This window comes from Hippocampus bargibanti, linkage group LG01 (genome assembly GCF_051943395.1).
Source record: "Hippocampus bargibanti isolate YZ-2025 linkage group LG01, ASM5194339v1, whole genome shotgun sequence".
NCBI classification, from domain to species: Eukaryota; Metazoa; Chordata; class Actinopteri; order Syngnathiformes; family Syngnathidae; genus Hippocampus; species Hippocampus bargibanti.
The window spans coordinates 30,438,788-30,454,863 of NC_142734.1; the positions used below are offsets into that span (position 1 = coordinate 30,438,788).

Genomic DNA, 16,076 nt, shown 5'->3' on the forward strand with positions numbered 1-16,076 from the left:
TGTGGATTTATTGAAATGAAAATTAATTTCAAAGACTTTGAACTTCACATTTTACTCATCACGTCTTTTTGTACCTTACAAAATGTGGTACAGTAGTTGAGTTTTCAAGTCAATGAATAATTATTTTACCAATCATAATTCCAATCTCTGTCAAAAATATTTCCACACTCTTGGCACACACAAATTTTAAGCAGACTGAGTGCGTCTGGATTAGGAAGCAGTGCATAAATGGATTAAAATGTCACGTGCGTCTGCTCATAACCCCTTTCCACACATTCAAACGGCCCCCTACTTCCCTCATCATCAACCTCCTTCTGGGCGGAGCCTAGCGCAGCATCACAAGGTGGAGGACTGGGGTGGGGGCGAGGGAGGGAGAGACAGAGAGGATCAGGGTCAGATGGGGAGTCTGGTTAGCTAGCGTGCGTGTCTAACTGTGTGTAAGAGAGCGAGAGAGGAAACCCAGACAGGAAGAAGAAGAGGACGTAAAGACAAGAAGAAAAGAAGGGGGCGCAATACAGAACCAGACGACTTGGAGCAGAAGGAAATAATGGCTGAGCCTGAGCTGAAATTACGGAACAGCCGGGAGAGTATTACCAAGGAAAACATGGGGGGTAGGTACACGCCACACAACAACAAAACACGATCTACGGGTGTGTGTGTGTGTGTGTGGGGGGGGGGGGGGGGGGGGGGTGTGATGCAGTGTGTGAGGCGAAGGTGATGCCGCAAAGAGGTATGTGCACGTTTATGGTGACAGGTGAAGCTGTGTCTACACCAAACTACAAACTATCTTTTGTTCCTCCTTTCAAAACGTGGCTGCAAGATTTGTATGTCGTTTATTGATCGATAAATATTGACACATTTGATTCTTTGAATCTTTTGCAAACTTCTTCGGATGGTTCACGACTCCTCCCAATCGTTCATGTTGTCATGTTGAAAATGACTCATAGGATCAGATTTTTTGGGGGGACAAGTATGAATGACTGCACGATGGCCATTTAAAATATAGAAAGGGCACATAGTAGTGATATTGGTTATATTTTGCGGGAAGCAAACAAACACAGCATGTGGCTCATAAAAATGCCCTGAAAAAGGGCTGTGACCACACATGTCAAAGTCAAGGCCCGGGGGCGAAATCTGGCCCACCACATTATTCGGCCCATGAAAGCAAATTAAACTTGTGACATTCCATGATGCTTGCTAAAGTTTCTAATTGTCGTATGTAAACCACAATAATTAATCATTATTCTTGAAGTCAAATTTGAGAAGTAGTTATTCATCAATTTGTTGTGCGTTCTGTATTTAATTATGTGGTGGTGATGAAACATTCTAATGGCTTTCCTCAATTCATAACTGCCCCCGAGAAGAAACCGTAACTACAATGTGGACTGCCGCAAAATTTGTAAAATTGCATGAATACATGTCCAATTGAATGACTGCTCTGTATGAAATATGAAATACTAATTAGCGAGAAAGAAAACAACATAAATGAAATGTATTATTATTATTATTATTATTATTATTATAACCTACTCACTACTCCACTTTGATGTCTTTGCTAGCCAAAGTAGCTGACCCGATGGGGGCTATTTTATAAACCTCGAGGTTATTCATTATTTCACAGGAGCAGAAGCAGACCCGGACCAAGATGGCCGAGTCATTGAGAAAGTTTCACCATCCACCCCCATGGTCGCTGGCCCCTCAAGTCCATCCGACCCACCGCCGAGCAAAGGTCAGAAAATCGAACTCAAGCGCAGCATCACCCTATTTAACGGCGTGGGCATGATCATCGGCACCATCATCGGCTCGGGCATCTTTGTCACGCCAACGGGCGTCGTAAAAGAAACGGGCTCGGCTGGACTCTCTTTGATCATTTGGTCCGTCTGCGGGGTGATCTCCACCATGGGGGCGCTTTGCTACGCCGAGCTCGGCACCACCATCTCCAAGTCCGGAGGCGACTACACGTATATCTTAGAGGTGTACGGCGAGCTGGCCGCCTTCCTCAAATTGTGGGTAGAGATGCTCATCATCCGACCGTCGTCGCAGTACGTGGTGTCGCTGGTGTTTGCCACGTACCTCCTCAAGCCAATCTACCCCAGCTGCAGCGTGCCCGACAGTGCCGCCAAGCTCATCGCTTGCCTTTGTCTCAGTGAGTACGTTAAAAAGTGCAGAAGGAGCAACAGTGCTCACACTTCGGACTGAAGTTCAAGTTCAGAAACTTGGTTGAAAAGTACAGGAGATAAAGTAGGTACACTGACATATAAAAATTAATCAGATTTTTTAAAAACTGTCCGTGAGAGCTACTCAAACAATGGCTTGCTAATGTTCTGAATAGAGTAGGGGAAAAAAGTAATTAATGGATGCGCATGGATGGAAAAAATATACAGCTCCATTTATTTATTTATTTATTTATAAATATTTATTTATTTATAGATATTTATTTATTTATACATGTTTATTTATTTATTTGTGCCACTGTTTATTTTTTATCTATTTTTATTTATTTGTTTGTTTATTTATGCCATTATTTGTTTGTCTATTTTTCTCTGTCTGTGTGTGTCTGTAAGTTTCTATTTATTTATTGATTTTCCTTTGTAAATGTAATGTATTTATTTATTTTATTATCTATTTATTTATGCCACTGTTTATTTTTTATCTATTTTTTAATTTGTTTATTTATGCCATTATTGATTTATGTGTTCATCTTTTTCAATGTATTTATTCATTTATTTATCCGTTGATTTATTTATGCATTTATTTATTTTCCCAAAGTAATCACAACAGAGTAGCTGACAACATCTGTGGGTCAAATTAATTTGGAGTCCCCAATCAAATCTGTTGAAAATTGCATTTTTTTCTATCAGCTTAAGTTACGTAACAATATTTTTGCCTTTTGTCACCATGTAACGATTATCTCGAGAATGTAATTATTAATATCTATAATCAATGAAAACATATGAGGTGTCAAAAAAGGCCATGTTACCATCACCATGTTTCCTGACATTCGTAAAATCCTTAGTCCATCTGTTGATGCTCTTTCTGGAATGAATATTAAGTCCCTTAATCAAAACATAATTACGTTTGCCAATTTGACCAATTTAATATTCAAGTTTTCGTGATGATAAGCATCACTTGTCACTGCCTATTTTTATGTTTCTTTTTTTGGCCACCGCATTTGTTTTCCGGGTGCCTCAGCCACTGTACCACGATATCGTACTATACAGTTCATGGCTCTGATTGACGCTGTCACTGATGCACATTTGTCAATGTGAAAAAAAATATAGTTGTGGGGGAAAAAACAGTCATCAGTTTTGATGAGGTGTTTGTTCCACTTTAGTGTTTAAAACCTTTTAGCATCACAGATGCGGTTAGCGCTCTCCATTGACATCTTGGCCACCAGGCATGATCTGGACCTGCGAAAGAAAAAAGTAACAAACCTCGCTGATAAAAGAACGTATTGCTATCTCTTTTCAAATGTTGGCATTTAATATGAAACAATCTGAAAATGAAATACTGTACTCCAAAAAAATCCAGATTTGAAAAATCTACAAACCACCACATCTTTATAACTTTAGTTTTCAGTCTCTCATCCCTGCCTCCTTCCTTCTTATAGCCACTCTGACTTTTGTCAACTGCATCAGCGTGAAAGCCGCCACCAAGGTTCAAGACTTGTTCACCGTCTCCAAGCTGTTCGCACTGATCATCATCATCCTCTTTGGCTTCGTACAGATCTTTACAGGTAAATCCCAGAAAGATGGGTTAGCATGTCCACCTCACAGTGCAGAGTTGCAGGGTTTGATTCCAGGCCTTCGGCCATCCTTTGTGAATTTTGTATTTGCCTGTGTGGGTTTTCCTCAGGTACTCATCTTTTCTCAAAAATTCCATAAACAGCCGTGACTGGAGCACTCAAAATTATCGCTCGATTTGATTATGAGCATGAGTGGATAGTTTTTGTCTGTGTGGTTGGTTGGCAACCAGTTCAGGGTTGACTCGGCCTACTGCCCCGAAACAGCCACGGGATAGGCTCCAGCACACCCACGACCCTCGCAAGGATAAACAGATTACAACATGGTTCCAAGAATGGCTTAAAAAATTCTTATCAAGTCACGCGCCATTGTTTGCATTGTTGAAGGTTTGCCAGAGCATTAATACACTCAGGCCACAGTTGTCAAATGGCTGTGAAACGGTCATCAATGTCGTATTTATCTTAATTGGGATTGATGTGCTTTTCTGAGCATCAACATGGGAGTTTATGAGTCTCTAACCATCCATCCATTTATGTATATTCTCACGTGCTGATTCTTCTCAAGCTTGTTAGGTGAGCAGCCGACTGTTCATCCATCAGTCACATGGTACATTTACACAAACAAGCATTCGATTGTACATTCACACCTGTTGGACAATTTACGTTCGTCAGTAAAGTGAATGTGGAATATGGAAGGAAGGCGGAGAAGTAAGTGACTCATCTCCAATCGAATCTATTCTTCTCTTCTGAATCGTATTTTTTCCCCATCATTAATGCAATCCTACGGTCATGTAGTCCTTGTATTTTTGTCTCTAATGAGACAATAATGTTGACTATCAGTAACGAGTGAAACAGAGCGGACGACTTTCACCTTGATTGCATTGATACCTAGCGTGAGCGCCAAGCACAACTGAAGACCGATCGCGCACTCATGTGCATGTATGTGTACGTGGTGACGAGTGGCCCCCGGATGAGTGACGACGTTTTCGCGATTGAATGCCCCAGCAATGAAGTGGCGTGTCAGTTCGGGCCCCATTTGAAATGCTCTGCATTAAGGCAAATTTATCAGCCCTGGTTGAAAACGTGATCGGATAGGACGATGAACCATACTGAACCATACTTGAGACATCGCCAATGTCAAGTGATGAAATGGTGACTTCACATTAGCTACTTCAGTTTGTCTTCCAGAGACAGTTAATCCTTAATATTAGAATCCATCCATCCATCCATCCATCCATCCATCCATCCATCCATCCATCCATCCATTTTCTGCTCCCATTTATCCTCACAAGGGTCGCAGGGTGTTGCTGGAGCATATCACAGCTGTTAATAGGCGGGGGGGACACCCTGAACCGGTTGCCAATCACAGGACAGACAGAGACAAACAACCATCTAAGGTCACACTCACACCTTGGGACAATTTAGAGTGTTAAATCAGCGTTCCTCGCATGTTTTTGGAATGTGGTAGGAAAATGGAGGACCCAGAGAAAACCCACGTACAAACTGGGAGAACATGCAAATGCCACACAGGGTGGCCGAAGCTGGAATCGAACGCACTGTGAGGTTGACTAACTTATCCCTGGTTCACCAAGCAACCTATTTATTTATTTATTTATTTATTATTTATATATTATTTATTATTTATTTATTTATTTATATTTTAATGTTGATGTTTGTGTTAATTTGACTGTAATGTTTATTGCGATTTCTGTTTAATTTTTATTTAAATAGTTTTTATTTGTATTTTTTTTATTTGTTCATTTTTTGTTAGTGTATTTTTTTAATTTTTATTTTTTAATTTTCATTACACTTATTTATATTGTTATTTTTATTTTAAGTTTAATCCAGAGTTTCATTTTATGAAGCCCCATTCAGAGAAAAATAATATACAGTATGAAGTAGGGAAACAGCATGTAGCTTCTCGGCCAAGCTACACCTGCTACTTTGCTGGCCCTGATTTGCAAGGCCACACCCACAAGTATTGTGCTCTACTCTGCGTTGCCATGGGGACGGCTTAGCTAAGCTTGCCGGCTGGTGTCGCATGCACATACTGAGTCCTTTCAGATCCAGAAAGAAAGGCGAGAATGTGAGAGGCATGCACGTGCGCTGTAACGGTTTTCATTACCATTGGAAGAAGAGGTTTGGGCGGGAACTGCAAACACACACACACACACACACACACACACACACACACACACACACACACACACACACACACACACACACACGGACTGTATAATCTTTACCCTTGGTGGGCTTTATGTGCATGACAATTGAATTTTACACGCGCCAACAGACGGATCACAAAATGACAAGCCGACATGAAAATCCAAGCCAAAAATATCTGACAGCAATGTATTAGACTGTGAATCGATGTGACCTCTCACTCAAAATTTCATTGTGGGATCATAAGGTCACATATAACTCCATAATGAAGATGCACAATGAGTCCTCCCAAAACATTCCTTTCTTCTGTTTTGTGTGCTTGTGCAGGTGACGTGCCCTACCTGAAGCCCGAAAACGCTTTTGAAGGCAGCAAAGTGGGTGTTGGCAATATTGTCTTGGCCCTGTACAGTGGTTTGTTTGCTTTTGGAGGCTGGTGAGTCGTTTGTGGGGGAAAAAAATTACAGAGTAGAAATAAAATAAAAAAAATAATCCTCCATTTTTTTTACCCCCCTGAATGCAATTTTGAGCACTGTAGCGTAACCTCAAGCTAAAGTTCTAAGTAATATTGTTTTCTTTGTGTTCTTCTTCTCAGGAATTACTTGAATTACGTCACTGAGGAGATGATCAATCCCGAGAGGTGACTTATATGTGATGGAGGTTGTTTTGAGGAGGGGGTCTCCTGTTAGTATTTGTCAACGGCATGACTTTGCTTCGAGCTGAAAGAACATGCCTGTCATCTCTCGTTTTGCATGATGCAGAATGTTGCAGGAACACAGAAAATACGACAAAATATGACACCATATAAATGTCAAATGCATGTGGTCAAAATGTGTTATTATTGCTATTATTCTCAATTCATGGCTTTTTTTAATTGGAAAAAAATCAGATTCTTTTTGATTTATAATGTTTAGATATTTAAGAAAAAAAACTAAATGTAGTTTTCTTTTAAAAAAAAAATCTGCTTTTTTTTTCTTGGAATTTTTACTTCTACTTTTGGAAGGTGGACTTTTTCCCTTCTACTATCTGACATTTTTTTCACAATATTAACGCTGGAAAACCCAAGAACCTTTTTCTTCTTTATACAATTACAAATTATACATTAAATGACTGCTATAAGTTCTCTGAACTCGATTTTAACCTTTTATTTCTTATTCTCACTAGTTAAATTAAATATATACTGTATATATTTTTATTATTTGGCCAGCAGAATTTATAGAGGCCAATTTTGACCCCAGGGATTCTCCAGGGTTAATACACTGGTGTCAAACTTAAGGCCTGGGGGCAAGGTGTGGCCCACCACATCATTTGAATTGGTCCGTGAATGCAAATCCAACACAACAGCTGCTAAAATGTGAAATGTAATATATGAAATTGTATTTATTCTTGATAGCAAAAACCCACATTACTGTAGCTTATACTATAGTTGACTTCTTCATATGGTTTCACAACTATCATATGAACTGAATGACTCCAATGTGGCCTGCGACAACAATGAGTTTAAATCAATTTAAAAGTTCTCAATGTTGTTTCCTCTTCAGTGTGGCACGACCACACTATCCTGATCCGAAAGGTCATATAACCTCTGTCTCCTTTCCAACCAAGAAACTTGCCCCTGTCAATCATCATCTCAATGCCCATCGTGACAATCGTGTACATCCTGACCAACTTGGCTTACTTCACAACCATTTCGCCCCAAGACATGGTGGAGTCGGAAGCCGTCGCCGTGGTGAGCTACTGCTTCTAAAAATAACCATTGAATTATTCTAATAAAAATAATATGTGTACTATTTATATTAAATGTGTACTTTGGCTGTATACAGAGTTTTGGCGAGTACCATCTTGGCGTGATGTCTTGGCTCATTCCAGTGTTTGTGGGGCTGTCTTGTTTTGGAGCCGTGAATGGATCCTTGTTTACATCGGCACGGTAACATGAAAAATATTCTGCTTTTTCTTCTTCTTTTTCTTCTGCTTCTTCTTATTATTATTTGGGTGAAAGAAAATGTATCAGAAGCCTTCCTGTAAGGAAACACCTGAAACTGAATGTGATTTGCAATCAAGTGTGTCCATCAAGTGACTGACTGTTATTGCTCGCACACTCGATATCGGCCAAGCGGATCATGTTTGAAAATAAATAAGTGAAACCCGTACCATTTGTTCCAGTTTGTTCTATGCTGGAGCCCGTGAGGGTCAACTTCCTGCTGCTCTTGGACTCGTCCACACAGACCTTTTCACACCGGTGCCATCCCTCATCTTCACAGTAAGAACAGCTAGCATAACAGCAAATGCTTATGTGCTTTTTCAAGTCATAACAGTCCAGATGATGTGGAATTTGACCCATTGAAAGGTCGAAAATAGTAAAGGTCAAACACCTGCTCTGGAAAAACGTACACACGCCCTCATACTTTAGGTTGAGCCACATGACTCCCATTCTGTTGTCATTGCATTGGCTCTGTTCATTTTAGGGTTCAGTATGAAATATTCAAAAAGAAATAACAGAATAAATAAAAGAATAAATAAATGAAAACAATAAATGAACAAATGAATAAATAAATAAATAAACACATACAAAAATAAACTAATAAATGAACAAATAAACAAACACATAAACGAATAAATAAATCAACAAACAAATGCATACATAAATAAAAAAATAATACATTAAAATATAAATAAATGAACAAATGCGAAAATAAATGACTAAATTAACAAAGAAATTATTACATGAACAAACTAAATAAATAAAAAATAAATAAATAAATGACAACATAAAAAAATAAATGAAAAATTACACACACAAATAAATAATAAATAAATAAATACATAAATGAACTAATAAATAAATACATGAATTATACATGATTAATACACGAAAAAATACATGAATAAATACATACATACATAAAATAGTAATTGAAAGGCATTGCAGCTGAAATCCATCAAATCCATCATTTTTTTTAAATAATATTTTTTACCAACCTATCTGTTTTTTTCTTCATGCAATGTAATTCAGATTTAAAAAAAATCTGGAATGGGCCTGCAACTGTGGATAAAAATCGGACAGCAGTGAGATGTGTTGTATGAACAGTTTGAACATCATCAAAACCAAATATGTGCTAGGGAGAACACTGACGTTGTCAGTGACACAGCAAAGTCATTTTGAATAACATTTGTTATCTAGTTACATTACACTCATAATCTTATAAAAGATGACATAAGAAACTTTGATTGAGCCAAAAATCCGAATTGGACACTGGTGCTACCATTTCTCAAGTGTTTGTCGAATTAAACCTCTTTTTTTATCAAACTCTCAAATAACAGTTTTTATTATTTTTACAATGTACTGGCTCAGACTCATTCCCCTCGATTTTATTGCGGCAGCACCGATTCACAACAGAGGTTATCTCAAGATACTTAAATAGGGAGCAGGTAAAGAACCACACCCCCTTGCCCTTCACTCGCACATTCGTAACATACGCGTTGCTCCCGCGGGAGCAAAACAAGACTTAAAAACCAAAACAAATGCAGTTTCTAACCTAATCTGATCGATCTTTTGTCTCTACTCCCAGTGCGTGCTGTCCATGTTTTACGCAATTTCCCAGGACATCTTCTCGGTCATCAATCTGTTTAGCTTCTTCACATGGCTCTGTGTTGGCATGGCCATCGCCGGGATGCTCTGGCTCCGATTTAAAAAGCCAGACCTCAAAAGGCCAATAAAGGTACGAGTGCGGACCTATGGGAGATTGTTGATCATCTGTGCATCAAAAAGCTTTTTTTCCGTAAAACAGACTGCTCGCTATTGGTTGTACATGTTCTTGAATTGCCTCTTTGTTTGTGCGCCATCTTTCATCTTTGCCCAGAGGCAAATTGCCCCCAGGCAATTTTGACATGAAATTAATGTTCACTTGTGTGTTTGTCCTCTCATGGTGAGAGAACTGTTCAGGACTATTAGGCACTTTTTTATCTTTAATTTCAAATCATCTTGATTCATAAAACATTACATAAAAATAAACAGTCCCGCAAGAAGTGAGGTGACATCGGTGGCAGTGTGTGGATTTTATCGCTCGGCCTTCAGTCGTGCTACGTCTGAATCAATCCAGACTGACAAAATCGTAGTTTGATTTACTATAAGTCCATTCGAGGGTACCATTAGCCAGAAAAAAAAACTGAGTGACCTTTCTTAATGATGTCCATTTTTTTCTTGAAAAGTCCATCTTGAAAATGGCTTTAACAGCAAATCTCCAACAATTTCTTCTCCTCCTTCAGCCACTGCTATTAAATCACAATAATATATTTGCTCATGCAGGTCGATACAGTGAGCTAGCTCTGGCCAGTATGTTCTTATCACTAGTGGCTAGTGATACTGTTATTGGCTCGTGACTTGCCAACCATGTGACGAGCCAATCATAGTTTGCAAAAACTCTGACATTGACCTGCACCTTCAAGAAGGCGTTGGTACCGCTTTTGGGATGCCAACTCGAAATCTGATTGGTTAAAGCAACATTTTGATAATAATAAGAGTAATCATAATAATGATAATAATACATTTAATTTACCAGCACCTTTCTGAACACCCAAGGACACTTTACAATAAAAAAAACAACAATACATAAAACAATAAAATCGTGAATAAAACAATAAATAATAAAATGGCTGATTAAACTTTACCATGAAAGCAAGTTTAAACAGGTGGGTTTTGAGATTTGAAAGTAGGAAGGGAGTCAATATTACGGATGTTGGGTGGAAGTGAGTTCCAGAGTTTGGGAGCAGAGCGGCTGAAAGCTCTGCACCCCATCGTGGTGAGACGCGCAGAGGGCATACAGAGGTTGAGGGAGGATGAGGATCTGAGGGCCCGAGAGGATTGATTGACACTTCTTTGATGTGACAGGGCCTGCAGAACTGATTGTGAAGGCATCCAGGTAGATTTCTGACCCGGGTAACAAATTATGACTGAAATGTCATTGGTTAAATGTTTAAATACGAAAACACACACCTGGAAGCAGAGCCACAGGGTGAAAGCACTGAAAGGAAGCTGAAAGAGAATTTGGAATTATTTAATAAGGAGTCATGGACAAAAAAATATAATTAACATTAGTCCGTGATTCAGATATCTTTAGGCCAGCAGAGAAGGCTTTGAAGGCTTTGACAGTCTGCCACTGGGTGACATTGTGATCAATTTTACATCAGCAATGTATGAAAAAAACAGACAATGGATTAAGTCAATGTGATCCATTTTACACCTCAAATGGCATTTTTTTTAACTTGAACATACTGAATGTTATTCAACCATGCTTAAGTCGGCCAGCCACAAATCAAGCTAAATGAGACTCAGCTGGCGCTGTTGCAGAGAGATATTGATCGGGTGGACCAGCCGGTTCACAGATTGACATCCGTGCCTGTGACAATAGAGAAAATGGATTAGTCGTCATTCAAACAGACCTGGTCATTTTGTTTTATGGCGATTCTAACATCATCGTGTTCCTTTGGCACAGATCTGTTTGTTTATCCCAGTGACTTTTGTCCTGGGCTGCATCTTCATGATCGTCGTGTCCTTCTGGGCGGCTCCCATCGAGTGTCTGATAGGCTGCAGCATCATTCTCACGGGCATCCCGGCCTACCTGCTGGGCTACAAGTGGAAGAAGCCGCGTGTGGTCAAGAAAATGCTCGGTGAGTTGTTATTGTTTTGGAAATCAAATGAAAACAGGGGGGCTTGTCCGGGCGTTATCTAGGAGGCATCGGTGACACTTTGTTATGAGATTGTGAGGAGAAGATCAGCTGGAGAGCATATGGGGGCTCTGTTAACATGAGGGGGTTTGTGTAGAGTGAAGTTTTGCCTTATACCTGACTACGCCATCGGTCAGTAACAAGTTCTGCTTCCAAAATCAGACCAAAAATGCAACATAGCATCATGCTAATATTGCAACATTAATGCTAATTATTTTCCCAATGCAAATGATTCTCTTGTCTTGCTGCGGGAGGGCCACTCATCGTCATCTAAGACTTCAGCTGTGTTTCTTTGCTGTTGATTCTCTCTCTGTCATACTGTTGCTTCTGTTCGCAACGTGCCCGGCAGCGGTAGTGAGGTTGTGATAGGGCTTGTAGCCTTCCCCTCATCAATACTTATTGATTATCATATCATAGCAATGCGGCTGCGCGGGGATAACTGTCTAGGAACTAGCTGGAGGCTAACGGTAGCTATGGAGCTATGAGAGCCTTCTTTGTCTCTCTCATGCAGAGTTGCTAAATGTTAATTACTGTAGTACATCAGTGTCAAAGTCAAGGCCCGGGGGCCAAATCTGGCCCGGGGGCCAAATCTGGCCCGCCACATGATTTTATTTGGCCCGCAAAGGCAAATCAAATTTGTGAAATTGCATGATGCTTGCTAAAGTCCCAACCACAATTTCAAATTGTCGTATGCAAACCACAATAACAGTCATTATGTTTGACTTCAGATTTGAAAACTAGTTATTGATTAATTTGTGGTGTGCTCTACATGTAATATGTGGAGGGTATGAAACATCCTAATGGTTTCCCTAAATTCATAATGGCCCCTGAGAGGAAACCGCAACGACAATGAGGCCCACAGCAAAAAAATTAGTTTGGCACCCCTGTATAGAAAGTTTTATAATTACTGTATTTTCCTGTGTGTAAGGCGCACGAAAAAGCCTTCATTTTCTTCAAAAGATGACCCTGTTGTGAAGTAATATTGAGTTAAAACAGGTTTCGCAACTACTGTCAGCAGCCACTGACTGTCAATTTCCCTCTGTAGAAGAAGTAGTGCGCGTCCATGATGGGATATATGAAACAATACTCCAGCTTTTACTTCTACTACTACTACTTCTACAAAAAAACTGAAAAATGTCTAGTGCGCCTGATATATGGAAAAAGTTTGAAAATCCATCATTCATTGGGGGCGCGCCTTATAGTCCAGTGTGCCTCATACACTGCAAAATACGGTAAATATTTAAGTTAAGATACACTGCTGTAGCCTTTGTGTGATATACTGTATTTATAGTATAACGCGCAAAATTTTCTGTCTAAAAAAGAACTCAAAGTTTGGGTGTGTGAAAAAAAAAATCTCATATCCATTTAATGCTTTATCCCTTCAAGTAGGGGGCGGCATTTCCATGGCTATTCTCCATAGTCATACTTTGTTCCACCTTCAGCTGTTGTTAAGTTTCGATTCTCGGAAAGACCCGGATCGCGCGCATTCCTTTTTCTTTTAATTGTTGATTACCATTTCTTTGCTTCATTTCCTTTCCTGTTTTGCATAATTACTAATATCCAGAGTTTTGATTCAGTGTTCTTCATATTGTAATTGATATACTGTTACCTGTTAGATGGCAACTCATGGTATCAAGAGAAAACGTTCTGCATATGACGCTTCATTCAAGCTCAAAGTTATTGATCATGCATAGAAATCAGGCAGCGAGTCGAGAATTCACTGTACCAGAGACGAATGTTAGAGAATGGAGAAAACAGTAAGTCGTCCTGAAAATTGAAAATTAGGGGTGCGCGTTATGCTCGAATAAATACGTTATATAACATATGAATACTGTTTGCAGTAAACATTGCGGTATGCACATGCACTTACACACACACATACACACACACACACACACACACACACACACACACACACACACACACACACACACACACACACACAAATCCTAGATTTTCTATAACTCATTTTCTGACGATGATGATTCACTGTCTCTCAGAAATCTTCACCACCTTCTGTCAGAAAATATTCCTGGCCGTCCCCGAGGAGCGACAGGAAGAATCTGAATAACGACAGGCGATCTTCAGACGGCTTGACAAATCATGGCTCGGCATTGTGTTTACTTGAACATTTTCAGGTTTTGTGGTCTTTGCCGTTTTTTTTTTCCATTGCCGTTGTCGCTTTGCAAGCTTGGTCAAGGAGGGTTGACACGAACACATGCATTTGTGTTCAAAGTGTTTGTCGGCACAATATACACTTCAAATGTGCGTAACTAATTGTCTTCGTCATAGGCTATGAGAAGCCGTAAACAGTTATCGTTGCTAAAAATGGACCTGGGTATATTTGCTCTCACAAAATTTTGGACCGATTGCCACATTATTACTCTACTTCTTTCAATTATGGCCAAATATGGCCCTGTCCACCATATTTGTTGTTTAAACGGTTTAGTTTGGCCTCTTTCTCCATTTTGATGGGAGAATGTTCAGGGGGTTTTCTTTAGATGAACTACAAACAATAAAAAAATAACCCCTTCCCCCCCTACAAACATACATTGTACACCAATCTTACTGTGACTCAAATAAGTAATCAGAATCGGAAACTGACACTCTACTAGTATAATGTATGTGTTCATGACACTTTAAAAATATTTAGAATTTTGTACATGATGCACAAACTTTTCAGTAAAATTACATGTGTGAGTGGGTGTGTTTGCGCATGTGTATACTCTGATGTCGTTATGCAGCCTTTATTCACTGTTCATTACATGTTGTGCGAAAAAGGCGATACTTTTCTGTGCGTTCACTTGGGATGGGCATCCCACATTCTTAAAACATGCAAATTAGATTCAGTGGAAAGTTTAAAGTTTCAATGGATGGAGTTCAGAAGTGGACCCCATTTTGTGTCACAGTGAACTAAACCAAAGTCATTATTAATCAATCAATATTCAAGTAATCTATTATTATGCCCATCCCGAGTGATGAAGCAGGATAAGAACGTCTGTGTTGAAGGCTTTACCAAGACTCTCTTCACTGTTGCGTTTCACTCTTGCGTCACTGTCGTATTTGTGTGTGACGATATTCCGGATTTGACAGAATGTCACAACTGAGCTGAGTCCCATGGTGGTTGAGTGGAATCTTGTTTTTTTTTTTATTTAAGTGTTGTCATGACATTTCGGAGCATTCCCGAAAGAAAAAAATAATAATTAGCAGAGTGTTGAAAATATGTAACATTTGAATGCGTTTTTCTCTTTTCTTGACTGAACTCGCCTCACAATCCCCCTCAAAAAAGAAAAAAAAAACAAAGGGGTGGCTTGAAAATACATTTCCTGTTCCTATTTTATGAATTCCCACTTAGAATGTTTTGGCAGCGTTGATTTATATCAGTTTATTTCAAAAATTGCCAAAGGTATAGATGAGAAAATGTTCAAATATTTCACAAGATTTTGTTGATGATATGATTGCAGCTAACGGACACCCGAATCTCGAGAAATTGGAATGCTACATAAGAAACCTACAGAAATTAGGTCTGCGATTGTCTGCGACGAGTCTATGGTGTATTATGGCGCTCTCCCAAAGTCAGCTGGGAGAAGCTTTCTTTCATTTAAGATGATTGAAAATGGAAGGATGGATAGACATGTTTGTTGGAAATTACATCAATAACATTTTTTCATGACGCCACTACATTTTTTTCATGGTTTATTTAACATTAATATGAATATTGAAACACACTGTCAGCCATAATTTTGGAACTTTGATAAAAATAAAGACGATAGACAGAAAAACGGATGAATACTTGGATGAACAAATTGGACGAGGAACAATAAAACAACAAATCATTGACTGTCCGCTATGAGACTGCCGCTGTCAACCTCCATCCCGCCTTTGATGGTAATAATAAGAGCTCTCTTTCATCAGAAGTAATTGAAAGCCCCTCTGTCAGTTTCTGTGCAACTGTTGTGTGGCAGTGACATTGCGGGCATATGTGACAATAAAGCTATTTTTGTTCAACATTTGTGTTTTGCTGATGTATTTACAGAAATGTTGGAATGTCTGATTGCAATAGAATTCCTTCCAGAGGAATTTCTGTACCGCCATATCCTGTTACAATGTAACTCAAAGGTCATAGCATATAATAATAACGTGAAGAATCTTCTTTTCCTTTCGGCTTTTCCCTTCAGGGTTCGCCACAGCAAATCAATGTCCTCCATCTCCAGAGGTTTGATTGGCATGTTTGTTTTGGCCAAGCTTTTACGTGGGATGCCCCTCCTGACACATCCCTCTGAATTTATCCAGGCTTGGGACCGGCACAATAAGACTCGTTTGTGTCCCCTTTGTGGCTACAGAACAAGCAACTCTGTGAACTTCATAAAAATGAAGATGCTCGATAAAAAGGCAATGACAGCAAGGATAGTAGTCATCAGCAATATTCAAATAAAGTAAAGCTACT

General features: G+C 39.3%; 1 protein-coding gene across 1 annotated transcript; it reads left to right on the forward strand.

Annotated features, from left to right (window-relative positions):
- Positions 1-392: 392 nt before the first annotated feature.
- LOC148903864 (large neutral amino acids transporter small subunit 1-like) lies at positions 393-15,631 on the forward strand. The gene is made up of 11 exons (XM_089010061.1): positions 393-611; positions 1,622-2,146; positions 3,611-3,736; positions 6,236-6,341; positions 6,501-6,545; positions 7,511-7,634; positions 7,729-7,832; positions 8,069-8,165; positions 9,475-9,624; positions 11,398-11,572; positions 13,630-15,631. Exons 1-11 carry the CDS (start codon positions 548-550, stop codon positions 13,698-13,700), a joined length of 1,587 nt encoding a protein of 528 aa, XP_088866187.1. The 5' UTR covers positions 393-547; the 3' UTR covers positions 13,701-15,631.
- The last annotated feature ends 445 nt before the right edge of the window (positions 15,632-16,076 follow it).